This window comes from Heterocephalus glaber, unplaced genomic scaffold (genome assembly GCF_053883595.1).
Source record: "Heterocephalus glaber isolate CG9 unplaced genomic scaffold, H.glaber_assembly_v1.0 deba00001760, whole genome shotgun sequence".
NCBI lineage: Eukaryota > Metazoa > Chordata > Mammalia > Rodentia > Bathyergidae > Heterocephalus > Heterocephalus glaber.
Window position 1 is genome coordinate 3,247,081 of NW_028258457.1, and position 17,547 is coordinate 3,264,627.

The following is a 17,547-nucleotide window of genomic DNA, read 5'->3' on the forward strand; positions in this document are numbered from 1 at the left end:
GGGTGGGGCCCAGCCTGGTGGCTGCGGAGGAGGCCTGCGCTGGGCGGGGCCGAGTCTCCTTGGCAACTAGGATTTGGTAGGGGGCGGAGCCATTTTGGAGGCTGCGGGGGGGGGCAATGGGTGGGGCCTACGCGAGCCCCTCCTTTTTCTCCAAACCCCGAAGACCCCCCCCACCCCCGTCTTTCACTCTACTTCCTCATCTGCCAGTCTCTCCCTCATTGCGCCCTAATGTCCCCACTTTCCTAGGATTCTCCAGTCACACTTCTACCGCAGGACATTTGCGTTGGCTGTGCCCCCCCCATCCCCCACATTCCCAAGTGGCTTTCTTACTCCTGTCTTTCATGCCAGCTCTTTCCACCTGATGAAGGGACTTTTGTTCGGTTTCTGGCCGGGCCCCTAACAGTGCCTGGTGCAAGCAACGTCCCATAAACACCCATGCAATAAATTCAGATGGGCCACCCATTCCCTCTGAACCTAACCTGCTGCTGGTCTCAGGGCTCACTGTGCAGCACCTCTTAGGTGCAGAGGGAGCAGGAACCCAAATCCTTTCCTTTCCCAGAATTAGCTGCAAAGGTTGCTCCATTCCCCAGCGAGGGCCAGGATCGACTCTGAGGTTAGTTCCAGCCTCATTATACGTTTCTTTATTCACTCAACAAACATCCACTGAGCACCTGCTACATACCAGACCCTATATTTACACTAACACCCTGGGCCCCCATGAAGTTGGGCCACAGAGTGGGACCCTAGAGTGACCCCTGCTCGGCCTGGGGCGACAAGGAGGGATTCCTGAAGAAGAGGGTGTTGGAACTAGGCCTTTGAGGAATTAATAGGAGTTGGTTGGGCTTCCTGCAGGAGGGGGCGTTGAGTTTGACAGTCCCCTAAAGTGGACGTTTTAGTCAGTCCATTTGTATAGGTTATTCCAACCTATTCCCTCCATGGCCACCAGAGGGCGCTCTGGCCTCGTGATTGGGAATCCAGTGACTTCTCTAGGACCAAAGCCTGAGGCTCCAAACCAGGCTTCCTATGCCCAGTCCAGGTGAACTCCGGGTGATCCTCCTGCCTCAGCCTCTTCACATCAATGTCCTTAGACTGACATTTTTGAGGCTCCACCCACGTGGCAGCCTAGGGTTGCTGTTAAAAGGTCTTGTGGCAAGCCTGGTTTGAGGTTCCTCTAAGCCACCCACTGGGGGCTGTGTGACCCCAGAGAAGTCGCTTAACCTCTCTGTGCAGGTTGCAGAACCTGCCCCTGGGGGTTTTTGGTTGGATCTGACTAGGGAAGACGGGGGAGTATCTTCCCCTTTCCTCCCTAACCGGCCCCCAAACCCTAGCGTGAGCAGTGGCATCTCCCAGCACACAGCGAGTATGAGATTCTGGAACAAATGAGCAACTAGTGTACGTCTGTCCTGCAGGCCCAGGCGGGTCTGCTGGGAAAGCAGTGGGAACAACAGTGTTATAAAACCGAGGGCCAGCTGGGTGTGGCGGGGCGCACCTGTCATCCCAGCACCTGGGACGCTGAGGTGGGAGGCTTGCAAGTTCGAGCCCAGCCTGGGCAACGTGACAACATAGTGAGACCTTGATTCAAAATCAAAACTGAAAAGAGGGCTGGAGATGTAGCTCAGTGTGGAGGCCCTGAGTTCAATCCCAGTACTGGAAAAAAACAAGCAAAACAAAAAACCCTGAGGGCCCGGTGTGCGCCTGGTGGTGTGAGGGCCCTAAAGTTTCACCCTCTGCAAAGCTCCGTGAAGTGGGGACAACGAAGACAGGTACCCACATGCCAAAGCCCGGATTCAGACCCAGGCCCCCTGGGCTGCCCAGGCCCAAGTCCAGCCCAGTGTGGGAGCCCACATGTCCTGGCTGGGTCTTCATGCACCCAGCAGCCCTGAGCTCCTGCAGCCCACGAGTGCCCATTCGTGACTGGGCAGCCACCTCACTTCCACTGCCGAGGCCACTGAGAAGGGGAGAGCTGTGCACCCCAGGCCTCTGAGGCTCCCTGAGACTCCAGGCTGTCACCCAGTGTGGAGAGGTCCTCGTGCTTCCTGGGATGGCCTTCTTTTTTTTTTTTTTGGCACCTGGGATCGAACTCTGGACCTTGGGCTTTTGAGGCTGGTGCTGGAATCATTGAACTAAATCCAGGCCCAATAGTCAGTTTTTTTGTTTTTTGGGTACCAGGGATCAAACTCGGGTCCTTGCGCTTGCACAGCAGGCGGCGAAACCACTGAGCTGAATCCCCAGCCCCCCATGCTTCCTGGGAAAGGCTTCAAATCAGATTCTGGAGTGGAGCAGGGTGCAGCCCCTCAGGGACACCTGGTCTCCTCCAGCCTCAGTTTCTAGCTCCCCAGGGCACCCAGGGAAGTGTCTCCATCCAGGATGCTGTGACGTGTTCCCCCAGCTCCCTCCAGCCTCTGGGCCTCAGCCCATCTTTCTCTGGCCTAGACACCTGCACATATCTGGTTTCCACCTTGAGCAGGCAACTCTGGCCCATGCCTCGGTTTCCTAGTGAGCAACAAATAGGTGGGTGTGGTGGCACACGCCTGTCTTCCCAGCACTTGTGAGGCTGAGGCAGGAGGACTGCCATGAGTTCAAGGCTAGCCTGGACCACAGATCGAGACCCCGTCTCAAAAAACAAAACAAAATGGCTGTGACCCTGCCCAGGAGCTGGTGAGAAGCTCTGTGTTCAGAGCTATGGCTTTGCATTAAGCCTAGGGGACTCTGGTGTCTCCGTGGCTAGCGAAAGCCATTCCAGGCCCACACTGGAAGAGAGGGGAGACTGAGGGACAGAGGCGGGTACCGCTTTCACCTGCGCCGTGCCTTCTGGCAGGACGGTACCACAATGTTTGAGTGCTTTTCGCTCATACTTTGACAATTTACTTGTTTTGACTTGAATGTGTTTTCCCTTTTCATTTATATTTGTGGCTAGCACGTTTTTAGCTCTATCTTTTCATTTACAGGTTTTTCCTTTGCTGTGGATACTTTTCAGTGTGTGGTTTTCTGCTAACTCTATCCTTGTACATATATTTGGGGGGAGAGGAGGATTGTGGTTTGGTTCCTTTTTGTAACTTTGTTGGCGATGTTTGATACTTCTGTGATCTTGCAAGTGACATTTGTTGGTTGGGTTTTTTTCCAATCAGCCCATTTTTCAAATTAAGATCAACTCCTACTTCAAGCTGGGTGTGGTGGCGCACACCTGTCATCCCAGCACTCAGGAAGATGAGGCAGGAGGATTGCCCCAAGTTTGAGGCCAGCCTGGGGTACATAGCAAGACCCTGCCTCAAAAAAACCAACCAAATAAGGGCTGGGGATTTAGCTCAGTGGTTCCGCCCCCTGTCTCGAAAGTGCAAGGACCTAAATTCAATCCCTGGTACCAAAAAAAAAAAAAAAAAAGCCAACCAAATAAAAAAGGTTCAGGAAGAGTACAAAGGGCCCCATGCAGCACACTTGTGACCTGCCTGTCCGGTTTGCCTTCTCTGTTCTCTGCAGTGATCTGAAAGCGGAACCATCAGTCCCCACCCCACACACTCTGCCCTGGTGACTGCGATGTCACCCTGCTGCTCTTCCCTGGGGACAGTCCTCGGCCTTGACCTCGAGCTGGCAGTGGGCTTGGGGCTACAGAGTTCTCACGACTCTTCCTCCTGTCCACAATCCTGTCTCAGTGCAGGAAGCTTCAATGCTGGCCAAGGCCCCTGTGCCACCTGTCTTGGTGTAAGTTAGGGAGAGTTAGGGGATATGAAGGTGGGGGGGCGGGGTGTGTGTGGCAGTGGCTAATGACAGCCTGTGCCATGTCCCGAGGGAGACCCAGCCCTGGGGGCCTCTCTGTGCAAACAAGGGCTGGCTAGAAGGACACCAGCCTCGTGTACCAGGCCTTGCAAGGCAGGGGTCTTTGGAAAACAGCCCTTCACAACAGTTGGAGCCCTGATAGGGCAATAAGGCCCCAGATGCCCTTGATTTTAGCCCAGTGTGGTGGCTTGTGTTTAGGTGTCCCCCAAAGCCTCATGCTTTTTCAGAGGTAGCTGACTCTAGAGTGGCAGAAAGACGGCTGTTAAGGCCCCTTGTCACTTTTGCTGCTTCCGCTGCCATGAACTGTTTCACCTCTGCCGCCCCACCATGGAGCCAGCCGATTATAGACAGAAATCTCTACAAACTGTAAGCCAAATAAACCCTTCCCCCTTTAACTTTGGGTGTCGGGTATTTTGTCTCAGCAGAGAGAAAAATACGTAGCACATTCAGTAAACCAGGTGTGGTGGTTCACAACTATTGTCCCAGCACTCTGAGAGGCTGAGACAGGAGGATCACAAGTTCTAGCTCAGCATAGGCAACTAAGCAAGACCCTGGTTTTTCGGGGGGGGGGGGGTTGATACCAGTGATTGAACTTGGGTGCTTGTGCTTGCCAGGCAGGTGGTGGGACCAATGAGCCAAATCCCCGGCTAGACCCTGTATTTTTCATATGTGCTGCCGAAGTGAGCACAGTAAGACCCTATATTCATAAAAAGAGGGGTGGTGCATTTCCATGCAAAGGTCCTGAGTTCAATACCCAGTAATGAAAAAAAATTAGCCAAAGACCTAGGTCTGACTTCTGATCCCTGTAAGGTGACAGATCTGAGCTATTTTCACTTAGTTAGAGCTGCAAACAGAAAACCCACAGGGGCAGTCTAATGGGTCAGGTACAGACAGGGCACTCTGGGAGTCCCACCCACATCTACAGGCCATCTCTCCTGTCACTGGCCAAAGTCAGGTCACATGGCTATCCTACACCAATGAGGATAGACGGACTGGCACTGGGACCCACTTTGGCCAATCAGAACTCAGCTCTCCAGCCAATCTGGGGACTCAGCTCCATGGCTAATGTACTCAGCTCTGTGGCCAATCAGGACTCACCCCTGTGATCAGTAGGACTCCCCACTCTGGCCAATGAGGACTCACCTCCTTGGCTGAAGTCCTACTCTGCCTTTTGTAACTAATTTGGTCCCCCGATTCCCACAAAAAATGGGGTCCCTTGTTGGGGCAGGGGTGGGGAAGCAGCTAGAGAGGTAAGGCAGGAAGTTGGGATCCAGGTACACTGGGCTGAGCAGGCCCAGCAGGAGGGATCTCAAGCGCAGGCCAACAATACCCTGTGGAAGGAACATCCGATGGGAGCATGGGAAGGCCAGGCTGTCCTTAAAACTCCTGCACCCGCTGCCATGGCTAAGTCCTCGGGTCCACCTTAGTGACCTCAGGGAACCAGCAAAGCCTTCGTCCTGGGCCACAGAGGCTGCTGGCATCCTGCAGGAGTGGTTCAGGCCTCCAGTTCAAGCTGGCCTTGGACTTACTGTGTAGCCCAGACTGGCCTTGAACTTGAGGCAATCCTCCTGCCTCAGCCTCCTGAGTGCTGGGATGACAGGCATGTGCCACCACACCTGGCTTTTTGTACAGCTTTATGACTCCTAGAGAAAGAAAGTCGTTCCCGTTCTTCCAGCACCGGGGACTCCTGCTTTCTGGCATCAAGGCCAGGAACCGCCAGACTGCACACTGGATGACAGCCTACCTGTGTGGATGCCCTGCCCCGCTGTGCATGGGGCACCATCCTCAGCATCTGACTGGAACTCGGTACCCACCTCGCAGATGGGAATGTGGAGGCAGAGAGGGGCTGCAGGGCCTGCTATGTGAGTGGCCTAACACTGCTGTCCCAAACTGCCACAAACTGGGTGGCTTAAAACCCTTTCTGCCCCTTCTCCTCTCGAACTTCCAGAGGTCAGAGGCCCATAGGGGTCACACTGGTTGAAAGTCAAGGTATCCGCACAGCGCATTCTGCTGGAAGCTCGAAGGAAGGGAGAAGCTCTTCCAGGCCTTTCCCAGCTCTTCCAGGCCACCCACATTCCTTGGCAAGAGGCCTCTCCCTCCCCCATCATGGCCCGCAATGGTCTCCAAGATCTCTGTCCCTGTGCTCCAGCCACAATGGAAGGGGGTGTCTCTCTCTCTCTCTCTCTCCCTTTCCCCCCCGGGTACTGGTGATGGAACCCAGGGCCTTTACACTAAGCTACACCCCAGCTGTTTAAACAAAAGTTTTATTTCGAGATGGGGTCTAAGTCACTGAGTTACCCAGGTTGGGCTCAAACTTTCGATCCTCCCGCCTCAGCCTCCCAGAATGCTGGGATGACAGGCGCGCACCACTGCATATGCCATTCAAGTCTCAGTGTTGTTTTTTGTTTGTTTGTTTGTTCTTTGGGGTTTTTTGAGACAGAGTTTTGCTATGTAGTTCAGGTTGGCCTGAACTCACTATGTAGCCCAGGCTGGCCTTGAACTGGCGGTGATCCTCTTGCTTCGGCCTCCTGAGTGCTGGGATGACAGGTGTGTGCCACCATACCTGGCATTCAAGTGTCAGGTGGTGTTTTTTTTGGTACCTGGGATTGAACTCGGGTCCTTGTGCTTGCACGGCAGGCAGCGAAACCACTGAGCTAAATCCCTGGCCCCTCAAGTCTCAGTTTTAATGTGCCTTTGAGCCTTCCTCAATTTCCGCAGGCTACCAGAGGCACAGCCTGTGGGTGCAACAGCTTCCCCATATCTTCCCCGGAAGTCATTATCTCTCTGCCTTTCTGGGCCTGGAGTAAGAAGCTGGGGAGGTCAGCAGAGGCCATGGGGAGCCATGGCAGGTGTTTGAGCTGGGGAGGGTCTCCCAGAGTTGGGGCAGGAAGTGGCTGGCAGAGGAAAGCCAGGCCTCTCCCTGGGGTCTTGGGAAGTGGGGACCCCTGGAAAGGGTCAATCATTTACCTAAGGTTTCCCAAGACTTGGCCTCTGGGGTGGGGACTAACGGCGAGCCTAGAGCTGGCAGGAGAGGGCCAGAGCCCACGCCGGCCAGACAATGACCGTTTGATTGAGAGCAGAGTGGCAGAGCCATGGCAGGGTCAAGACCTGGCCAAGGTCACACCATCCAGCCCCCGCAGACCCTCAGCAGGAACACAGGGTCCTGTCCCAGCCCCACTCCAGGGAGAATCCCTGTGGGATTGCCAGGGCCCATGGCCAGGCCAGGCCAGCACAATGCCAAGGGGGCAGCGACTTGGCCCACGGCCACAGCTGGGGCACAGGGTCAGGCTTCGGAGCTAAGGTCAGAGGAAAGGTCCGGGTGTGGCTTCTGCTGGGGACAGAGCTCTCTGGATGGGCTGGCTGTGCTGTGTAACTCCAGGGAGCCTCCGTTTTGCTATCTGAGGAGAAGGCAGATGCAGGAATTGGGGGACTGGGCACAGCCATCCTCAGGAAAGACATTCACCCTTTCACGTTTTCCTGAAAGCATGTACCACTCTTTGCACATAGAGCTTCATTTGTTTGTCTACATATTTTGTTGTTGGTGGCCCCTCCAAATCCAGAGACTGGCCTCGGTCTTTCCTGGTCACTGTGGTGCCCCCGAATCCTGCAGTCTCTCCCACCACCATTAATCCACTCTCAGGAGAACCAGGGACTCCAAAGAACCGAGGCATCCTGACCATTTTGGGGCCCCCAACAATAGAAGGAATCAGCCCCAAAATAGGAAGAGTCTGACTTCACTGCGGCCTAGAGGACACAGCCCCCCAGGCCCACGTGAATGTCACTGTCATAAATTGTGGAAATGCCTCTGCTTGGGCAACCAGGGATTCCAGGGCTGCTGAGGGCTACAGGGAATCAGAATCTTGGCGGGGAGGGGAGGAAACCCTAATAGCAAACCAGGGGAAGCCGGGCGCTGTGCTGGACATGCTTGTCATCCCAGCACTCTGGGAGGCTGAGGCAGGAGGATCACAAGTTTCAGCCCCGCCTAGTCACTTAGTGAGACCCTGTCTCAAAGTAAAAAATAAAAGGGGCTGGAGATGGATCTGAGTGGGAAGGCTCAGGGATTCAGTCCCCAGTACCACAAAATAAGAGGAGATCCGGTGGATCTGGCCTAGGGCATCCTTTGCAAAGGTTGGCTACCGTCCGCCTGCAGCAGGACCAGCTGCTGTCCCCTCCACCTGCCCCCCCCACCCCCTTAGCTGTGCCCGCTGATTGTGGTCAGGTGGTCTACATGATACCTGGGTCTGCAGACCGCCACAGGCACCCAACCACTGGGACACCTGGTAGTGTCTCCTCCCGGATCCACTAAAGCCATGGGTCACCGAATTCAATTCACAGTCAAGGCCACAGCCACACCTTCCTAGGGAATCTCTGCCTCCCAGATGAGACGTGGGCTCTGTCCCCCTCCCTCGCTGCCACTCTCGCAGGGCCCTGCCTTGCCACCCGCGGGACACGTCCGGTCCCCGCGCCCCCCCCACTGCGCCCGCCCCGCCCCGCCGCCGCCGGCCCCGCCCGCGCCGGGACCTTTATAGCAGCTCCCGCCCCGCGCACTGCAAGTCTCGCCTCGCTCAGCCTTCACCATGCGTCCCGGGGTGCGGGGGCCGCTGTGGCCACTGCCCTGGGGGGCCTTGGCCTGGGCCCTGAGCTTCATAGGTGCTGTAGGCTCGGAGAACCCCGCGCCTGGTGAGTGGGGCTGCGGGAAGGACGGGCGTGGTGGTCACCCACGTGGTCTGCAAACTGCAGGACTGGGGTGGCGGGTGCTGGTGGCCGGAGTTTGGGAGGGGGCAGAGCGGGTCTGTAAGGACACCTCTGGACATTTACTGAGGGCTCAATGTCTACTTCCGAATCGGCAGAGGAACCCACGCCTGTGGGCTCTCTCACTTTCCGGCTGGGGAAACTGAGTCCCGGGCTCACACAGCCTGTAAGTGGTGCCAACCCAGACCCGGTCTGGATGGGTCCTGAGGCTTGGGACAGAGGGGCATCGCTGGGTGGCTGGACCGGAAACTCCAGCTGGGATCTGCGATCCTCCCCAGATGGGGCTGGAAAGGGGAACCTGGTACCTGAAACTTTCAAGGAGAGGAGTGACACGCTCATGCCCAGCCTCAGTTTCCCTTTTTGTAAAAGAGATGCTGGGTCCCCAGCTGGTCCCTGGAAGGCCTCAGTGGTGTCCTGGAGCCAGAGAGAGCAGTGGGGTGGGGGCCACAGCTGGTCCCCGCCCCCCTTTAAGGGTGAAGAACCAGAGGGACTTCTGCCTCCTGGCCACCCCACCACCTCCCCACAGCCGCACCCCAGTCTGGCGGAGGGGAGAGCGAGCCCCCTCCCCGAAGGCCGAGTCCCCGGGGAGATGGTGAGCTCATGCCGGGGGAATGTTCCCAAGTTAGAGTGAGTAAGAGGCGGGTCAGGAGAGGGGGGGCTGCCCAGCGGGGGGCTCCGCGCGCCCTCGGGCGCTGTCTAGACAGAGGGCAGAGGCGGAAGGAGCGCTCCAGGCCCAGTGACCCCGAAGGGCCAGGCCGTCCAGCATTTGACCCCTTGGGCAAGCTGCCAGCTCTCAGGCCTGGGGACAGCCAGGTGGGGGCTGACAAGGGGCTGGGGGCCACAGGGGTCCCCCAGGGTACCTGTGCTCCTCCTTCCTCTGTTGGGGGCCCAGTGTCTGCTCCGCTGCTCCTGAGCCACTGCAGAAGCTGGTCCCTAGGAGTGGCCCGGAGCATAGGCGCCGTCCCCTCCCTGCCCACAGGTGGGGTGTGCTGGCTCCAGCAGGGCCCTGAGGCCACCTGTAGCCTGGTGCTGAGGACAGACGTGAGCCAGGCTGAGTGTTGTGCCTCGGGCAACATTGACACCGCCTGGTCCAACTACACCCAACCCGAAAACAAGATCAACCTCCTGGGCTTCCTGGGCCTTGTCCACTGTCTGCCATGCAAAGGTGAGGACCCCTCATCCCAGGAGTGGCTGTGGCCAGGAGCAGGGTGGGCAAGGCTCAGTTCCAGCCCAGCACAACTTAATGTCTGTGATTGAAGGGAGGATAAACCAGGGGTGTGCTCCCTGTCACAGGAGTATGCAAGGAGGTCACAGAAGACATTCTGGCCTTCCAGAGGGCTGGGGCTATGACCCAGATCCCCAGCCTTCGGCTTCCCACAGCAGAGGATTTGGAAGGAGCCTCTGAGAAACCCCCAGCTTCACCACGCAGAGGCCCGGCCCACACCTGACTGGTGGGAAGGGGTTTTCCCCAGGGGCTGTCCTGGCTCAGGAAGTTCCTAGGGTCTGCACCAGGGCTCTAACCCCACCGAGTGTGTGCCCAACAGGCTCCTGCCTCTCTGGACCAAGCTCTAAGAAACTTACCCCTCACACCACACCAAGAGTCCAGACATCCTCTGTCTCAGAGGATGAGTTGGTTGGAGGACCCTTCTTGGTCCCTTGTGGTCAAGTCTGAGCCTCCAAGGGCCTAGAGAGGGAGAGTGTGGGGCCAGGATTTAAAGGACGTGGGCATTAATGACAGGGGGTTTTGGGATGATCAGGAGTCACTGGGTCTGTCCTAGGCAAGGGGACAGGCAGGAGGCAGAAGCAGAGGCTTGGAGACCTGAAGGCCAAACCTCGCTGTAGCCCAGCCGGCTCTGACATGTGATTACTCCCAGATCAGCCTGGCTGCGTGGTCCTGAGCACCCTGTCGGGCACCCACTTCCGGACTTCTCTCTCCCCGCTTCTGGAAGGAGGACAGACTTCAAAATGTGCCTGGCCTGGCCATGGGGTGGCCCAGGACCTAACCCCCCCCCCCCCAATTTGGCCTTCAGGATGGGAACTTGGCCCCTCTTCTCTTCCCGCTTGCAATGAAGCCACTTGGCCGAGCGGTTCCAGATGTGTGTGTGGGCAGGCAGTGTGGGAGGTGCCCTAGTGCGGCCCACATGCCCTGGTGGGAGGCGTGGGGGGCGCTGGCCACTCTTAGAGCTCTAGCTGGACCCTAAACTGAGGTCTCCCAGCCCCCTGCTACACACAGGGAAACTGAGGCTGGAGTGGTCAGAGCCTATGCTCCAGCCCCACAAGCCACAGAGCTGTGTCCACCAGGGGCTGGCCCGGAGTTCTCAAACCGAAGTGCTCCTGGATCCTCTGCACGCACAGCTGTGGCCCAGCCTCAGTTTCCTTGTCTGTACAATGGTGGTCAGGAGGATTCGATAAACAGCGCTCTGAAATGGGGGGGTGGGCAGCAAGAGGTTTCTCCTAGCTGAGCCTCAATTTCCCTAGCTGAGAAATGAGGATGCAGGGGTGAATGGAGGCTGCCATCCACCCAGACTAGTGGCGGAAATTGGGTCACCGACGGGACCCCAGATTGTGGGCAGAGACTCAGTCGCCCACCGCGACGGAGACCCAACCCAGGTGCACCTGGACTGTGCCCGGACCCCGACCTGGAGGAGAGGACCCACCCGCGCATGTCCTGTGTCCGCAGATTCCTGCGACGGCGTGGAGTGTGGCCCTGGCAAGGCGTGCCATATGCTGGGGGGTCGCCCCCGCTGCGAGTGCGCACCCGACTGCGCAGGGCTACCGGAGCGAATGCAGGTCTGCGGCTCGGACGGCGCCACCTACCGCGACGAGTGCGAGCTGCGCTCCGCGCGCTGCCGCGGACACCCGGACCTGCGCGTCATGTACCGCGGCGGCTGCCAGAGTACGGGGCGGAACAGCGCGGGGAGGAGGAGCCAGACTGGGCCACCGCCAAAGCACAAGGGCGGGGCCTTTGGAGGACCCGGCAAGAGGGGCGGGATCATAGAGGGGTGGAGCTACCCGGACCAGCGCCTAAAGTAGTGCCCCGACTGCTGCCAGAGTGTGGCTCGGGGCTTGGAGTGTGGCGGGGTCTACGGAGAGCGGGGTTATAGGGTGGGGCCAGATGGAGGGAAGGGGCCACCTGGACCAGTGCATCCTGTTCTATGGGCCGCAAATCTGAGGTTGAACCTGCATGCCTGAGTGACCGGGCCAGGTCTCGCCAATGGACTCGAGCGGCTCCTGAGTGCTGCCAGAGGGGATGGGGCTTGGGGATGGACCCAGATTTGGGGCCTGTGGGTGGAGCCAGAGGAGCAGGACTTGTTATCGACACAAGGGACATGGTGGGGTGTAGTTTTCGGATGCAGAGAAAGCGAGGTTGTGGGTGAAGCGAGAGAGACCGGGCGCGTGATGAGGGTGTGGCACGCTGGTGTGCTTTGAGGGTGGGGCTGGGGCAGGGACCCTGTGGGGGTGTGGCACAGGGCTCTAGTGCGGAGCTTGGTTTATACCGCGAGCGGCGGGGTTTAACGATGTCGCTAGAAGGGCAGAGCTCGTGGTGGGGGTGGGCATCCCAGGTACAATAGAGGGTGGAGCTTGCGGGTAGAGTGAGAGGGGCAGGCCCTGGGGGAGAGCTTGGGGTGGGGCTCCGCTGGCCGACACCGCCTTGCGCCCCGCCCACAGAGTCCTGCGAGCACGTGGAGTGCCCGCGGCCGCAGTCGTGCCTCGTGGACCAGACGGGCAGCGCGCACTGCGTGGTTTGTCGCGCAGCGCCCTGTCCCGTGCCCTCTAGCCCGGGCCAGGAGCTCTGCGGCAACAACAACGTCACCTACATCTCCTCGTGCCACCTGCGCCAGGCCACCTGCTTCCTGGGCCGTTCGATCGGCGTGCGCCACCCGGGCAGCTGCAGAGGTGAGGTGCGGGACGCGTCCAGGACAGGAGCCCCACGCAGGGCCTGCGCTTACCCTCTCTGCTCCCCTGCACCCCGTAGGCGCTCCCAGGCAGGAGGCAGAGGAGGAGCAGCAGCAGGATGAGGCCGAGTCTGAGGAAGAGGAAGAGAACTTCGTGTGAGCTTCAGGGGCCCCGGCCTCGAGTCCCGGTTAATTTATTACCACAGCCACAAAATCTAATTTATGACCCACAGACGCCCCCAACCTGGCCTGGAACCACTCGGGGACCCCGCAGTGCCCTGATGATGTCTTGGAAAGGTTGAGGGAAGGAGGCCTGGGACGGCCCGGAGGGTGTGGCACCCTGGGTAGGAGCCTTAGGGTAGGGGACTTTTCCCAAAGCCCACAGACCCTGATGCCAAGGGACACCCCAGCTTCTGGTCCTTTGAGGGTGGCTGTCACTTAGCACTGCCACCCAGAGCACAGGAAAGCTCTTTCCGTCCCCTGCCTCTGTGTCCCTCTTATGTGCTGGGGAGGCCTTGTGTGTCCCCTGGGACGGCCACAGCGCTGGCTCAGCCACCACACTGCTGACATTCACGTGGTTCACCTGGGAACATCCTGTGGCCTCAGATACTGGGCAACCAGCGTCTGCTCAGACGCCAGCACTGTGTCCAGCGGCATCCAGTCTACTTGGGGCAGGACCTAGAGGGCGCTGTGACCCCACCTCACCCATAGGCCAGGGTAGGGTGGGGACACCGGGAGCCCAAGTGGTGCCTGTGCCCACTGCCGTGTACAGCATGGCCAGCGAGCCTTAGACGCAGTTCCCAGCAGCCCTCCTCACCCACCAGTCGGCTGGGCAGGGTGACCCTTCCCAGGCAGATGCCCTTGGGGGGGCAGTCCCCCAAGACTGCCTGCCCTCCACTCAGACTGTTATTCAAAGTCACCAACTGTGCCTTCATGGAGTCCAAAGGCTCAGACCGGATATGGGACCACTCAGCAGGAAGGGAGCCCAGCTCCTCAAATCCCGGGCGAGCAGTTTGGGGGAATCTTGCCCCTCCTGCGCAGTCCCTGGGCTTGCCTTATTGTGCTGCCCAGAAAAGGGTGTGTGTGTGTGGGGTCCCCTGACAAGGCAACTTCCTCCCTCCTGGGGTCCTGCCTCACCAAAATAATAAAATCTGAAAAAGCCACTCAAGGGTGTCCAGGCCTCTGTGTGCCCAACTTGGAGCCCAGCCTGGGCAGTTTAGCAACTAGCAAGACTTGGTCTCTAAATAAAAAATAATAGTAATAATAACGATGTGACGGTCGCATGAGATGACACTGGCTAAGGGGTATGGATTCCCAAGGATGAGGAGCCAGGAGTGGGGGGTCCTGGAGGCCACTGGGCAAAGCTGTTACAGCGCCTGGGGAGACCGCCAACAAGAGACTGGTTTGATTGACTGTTCATGTGGAATGGCTGCCCCCCTCCAGACACCAGGCCCTGGGGCCCTAGGGCTGTGACATCCCCATCCAAGCTGACAGCTTCACGGTCGATTGTGTGCCCATGGGGCTGTGGTCAGGCACGAAGGCAGAAAACTGCGTGTGCACAGCCAGGGTCCTGCGGTTCCCACAGAGAAGCTAGAGAGAGACGAGGCCACGGGCGCAGTTTGTGCACAACAGGGCCCCCCCAGAGTCTGCCTGGAGTGAAGGGAGAGGCGAGGTCAGGGCCCACTTTCTGGATCTCAGGTTCCCTATAGAAGATGTGGACCCTCTCTGCCTCAAACCCCCTCCATGGCTCCCTACCACTCTTAAATCAAAAACTTACTTCACCTCAGCTTTCAAGGACCTGAGGCTCCTACCCCCACCCATCTCTCTACCCTGCTTACTCTCTAACTCACTGGGCTCCAGCCACGCTGACTTCTCTGACAATACCTGCCTTTTCTTGTCCAGAGACCTGATACGACCTGTTACTGCCCTCTACTGGACACTGCTTGTATGATTATGCAAGTCTGTGGTCTTTGTGCAGTGTGTGACCTATACAACTGAACAGGGCAGCCCTGTGTGATCCACATCAACTCCACGCCCTTTCTGGGCCTCAGTGTCTCTATCTGATCAAACCTTAGTGGGCCACAAATCCCAGGACCACCCCTGCTCAACTCCAACCCTCTCTGCAGGCCTGTTTTCTCATACCATAAACAGGTGAAGAGAGTGTCTTACCAAGCAGAAATTCCACCTCTGGCAGTCCTGGTGCTGGGTGCAGAGGATGGCCAGGCTCAGCTGGTCCCACCAGGAGCTCCTGTAGACACCTGGATTTAGCACAAGGACCTTGGCCTTCATCAGCCTAGGGGGTGGGTCCTCAAAGTCCAACAGGAAGCCCCAGTCAGCTACCTGGCACCGTGTCCCAGTCATAGGGGCCCTGGCTCTTCACTACAGCCTTAGTAGTCCCAAGGCTAGGCCCAGCACAGCAGAGCTATGCAGCTGTGGGGACAATGCTGAGGTCTAAGTGTTGAACCCAGGGCCTTTGCACTGAGCTACATCCCCATCCCTTTTTATTTTTTATTCTGAGACCAAATCTTGCTAAGTTGCCTAGGCTGGGCTCGAACTTGTGATCCTCCTGCCTCAGCCTCCTGAATGCTGGGATTACAGGCATGTGCCACCATGCCCAGCCATGTTTTACCCATCAATATAAAAATGTACATCCAGGCCAGGAACGTTGATGTCCACTTGTCATCCCAGCACTCTGGGAGGCTGAGGGAGGAGGATCACAAGTTTGGGCCCAGCCTGGGGAATTTAGCAAGACTTGGTCTCAGAATAGAATAAATAAAAGGGCTGGGAGTGTGGCTCAGTGGTGAGCACTTCCCCAGTATGTACAAAAAGCCCTGGGTTTCCATCCCCAACACTGCAGAACAACAACAAAAAAACCCAGATGTTAGATCATGGGCAGCCCAAGGTCACCCAAAGCAGGCAAATATCGCTGGCGTGGGTCTCAGGCTGGTAGTCCGGGCGTGTGACGAGGCCGTGATGCTGGACACCTGCTGTGTGAGCCATAGGCGTGCAAGGCATGGGTCCCCAGGACCACCACGCCTCCTCGGGTGTCCCTGGGTGCGGAGGGTGGCACTGGGTGAGGGGCGCTGCCCTTGGCCTCGGCCCCCTCTTCTGAGAAGCCAGGAACTCAGCAATGCCTTCAGTGCTCACACCGGCCTCAGTACGACCATCCCCACTTCAATTACAGCAAAACTCCGACTGTGATAATATGAATTTGAATCATAAAAACATGCTTAGAATGCACATAGCACCGTATTTGTTACTATCCCATCTCCATGATTGCTGTCATTACAGCAGCAATATTAATTTTCTTTTTATTTGCAGCACACCAGGGATGGAACCCAGGGGTGCTCTACCACTGAGCTGCATCCCCAGAGTTTTGTATTTTTCATTTCGAGACAGTGTTGCCCCAAGCTGCTAAGTTGCCCAGGTTGCGCTCCAACTTGAGATCCTCCTGCCTCAGCCTCCCCACTAGCTGGGATGACAGGTGTGCGCCACTACATGGGTACAATAATAATTTAAGAGCAAGAATAATAAACTTAAAATGATGATAATAACTATAGCATTTAATTGACATCCCAGCTGTAGCTCAGGTGCATATCTGGGATGCGCCCTTCTCCTCTGTTTTCTGGGTTCCCTGGAAACAAGCTTGAGTCCCAGGCCAGAGTTGGGTCTACCGGGCCCCACTGGGCCCCCCAGCCTCTCTCTCCGGTCCCTGAGGCAGTGGAAGGCTGACGCCGCCCAGCAGGGATGCAGCGAAAGCCCCCTCCGTGGTGGTCTGCCCCAGCACACAGGCACCATGTGGGGAGGGAGGGAGGGGTCACCCTGTGGCCCCGATGATCTAGGCCCCCCAGGAACCTCTGGAGGGGGCAGCTGTATGAGGATTCAGAGTGGCGCAAGGCAGGTGATCAATGGGGACAGCCCTGCATGGACAGGGGCTGCAGGCCGGGGGAGGAAGAGGGAGAGCAACGTGGCAGATGGCTGGGGAGAGGGCCCAGGCCTCAGGACAACCGGCTCCCGGGGCCAGGCACACTAGGCGCTGGGCAGGAGCCCGAGTGGGAACCTGGAGCACCCTGGGGAGTTGAAGTCCTCACCCAGGGTGGGCAGCGTGAGGACAGCGGCAGTGACCAGGAGCGGGCAGCCCCAGTCCCTAGCCCCAGGGCACACGATGGCTGCGGCCCCAGCATCAGCCAACAGCAGCTGGCACAGGCCCTGGGGTTGGAGGCCCGGCGGCCCACTGAGGGGTTCTGGGACTTGGGTGATGCCACTTTCTGGTATCACTGGTGGCAGTCACAGTGGCATGAGGACAATGGGGGTGTGCGCAGGGACTTGAGCCACTGTGACTTCAAGGACTCACTTCATTCCCTCTGCCTGTTTACCCAGCAGCTGTCCAGCCAAACATCCTTGCATAGGGAGATTCTGCAGTGCTCAGCTGAGGCCACGCTGGACAAGGGTTACTGGGGGGAGTCACAGGCTGGGCCTCACCCCAGATGGGGCGGCCTCCTCTGGTGCTGCACACTCTGCCTTGGTTTCCCCATCTGTGACCTGAGCGCTGGCTTCGGTGTTCTGAGGACAAGGACAAAGGCCAGTCATCTGAGAGCTTTGCTGCATTTGTGGAGCGACTACTGTATATTGGACCTCATGACAGGAGTTGGGGTACAGCAGTGATCATAGCCCCACGGATGGAGATTCTGGGGGATACGGACAGTGTCCAGCAGGACATGGGCAGTACCTTGCTGTCCCAATGTAGGGTGGATAGAGCGGAAAAGGGCTGTGGACACAGCGGGCTGTTGCGAGTATAGGCACAAGCTAGTCCAAAGCCCTGGCTATGGCCTTGCAGTGTTGCTTGGTTTCTGTGCCATTGATATTCCCAGGTTTTTGTTTTGTTTTGTTTTGTTTTAAATTTGTTTGAAACAGGGTCTCCTATGTAGTTACTCCAGGCTGGGCTGGAACTCACTGTGTATCCCAGGCTGGACTTGAACTCATGATCTTCCTGTCTCAGCCTCCCTAGTGCTGGGATGACAGGTGTGTGCCATGACGCCCAGCTTTCCCAGTTTCAATCGGCGAACGTAAAGCCACTGAGCTGGCAAAGCCACCTGGACCCCCGGGGGTCCTGGGTGTCCCCGGT

At 57.9% G+C, this 17,547-nt stretch overlaps 1 protein-coding gene across 3 annotated transcripts; it reads left to right on the forward strand.

The window, feature by feature from the left end:
- Positions 1 to 189: 189 nt before the first annotated feature.
- Positions 190 to 13,585, forward strand: Fstl3 (follistatin like 3). 3 transcript variants are annotated; one of them, XM_087201477.1, is made up of 8 exons: positions 190 to 613; positions 3,478 to 3,699; positions 4,002 to 4,140; positions 5,450 to 5,636; positions 9,506 to 9,691; positions 11,207 to 11,422; positions 12,196 to 12,423; positions 12,503 to 13,585. In XM_087201477.1, exons 3-8 carry the CDS (start codon positions 4,102 to 4,104, stop codon positions 12,580 to 12,582), a joined length of 936 nt encoding a protein of 311 aa, XP_087057603.1. In that variant the 5' UTR covers positions 190 to 613; positions 3,478 to 3,699; positions 4,002 to 4,101; the 3' UTR covers positions 12,583 to 13,585. The 3 variants fall into 3 exon arrangements, with proteins under 3 accessions (XP_087057603.1, XP_087057602.1, XP_012921315.1); XM_087201476.1 differs by lacking the exon at positions 190 to 613 and having other exon boundaries at positions 2,023 to 3,699; XM_013065861.3 differs by lacking the exons at positions 190 to 613; positions 3,478 to 3,699; positions 4,002 to 4,140; positions 5,450 to 5,636 and adding an exon at positions 8,303 to 8,454.
- The last annotated feature ends 3,962 nt before the right edge of the window (positions 13,586 to 17,547 follow it).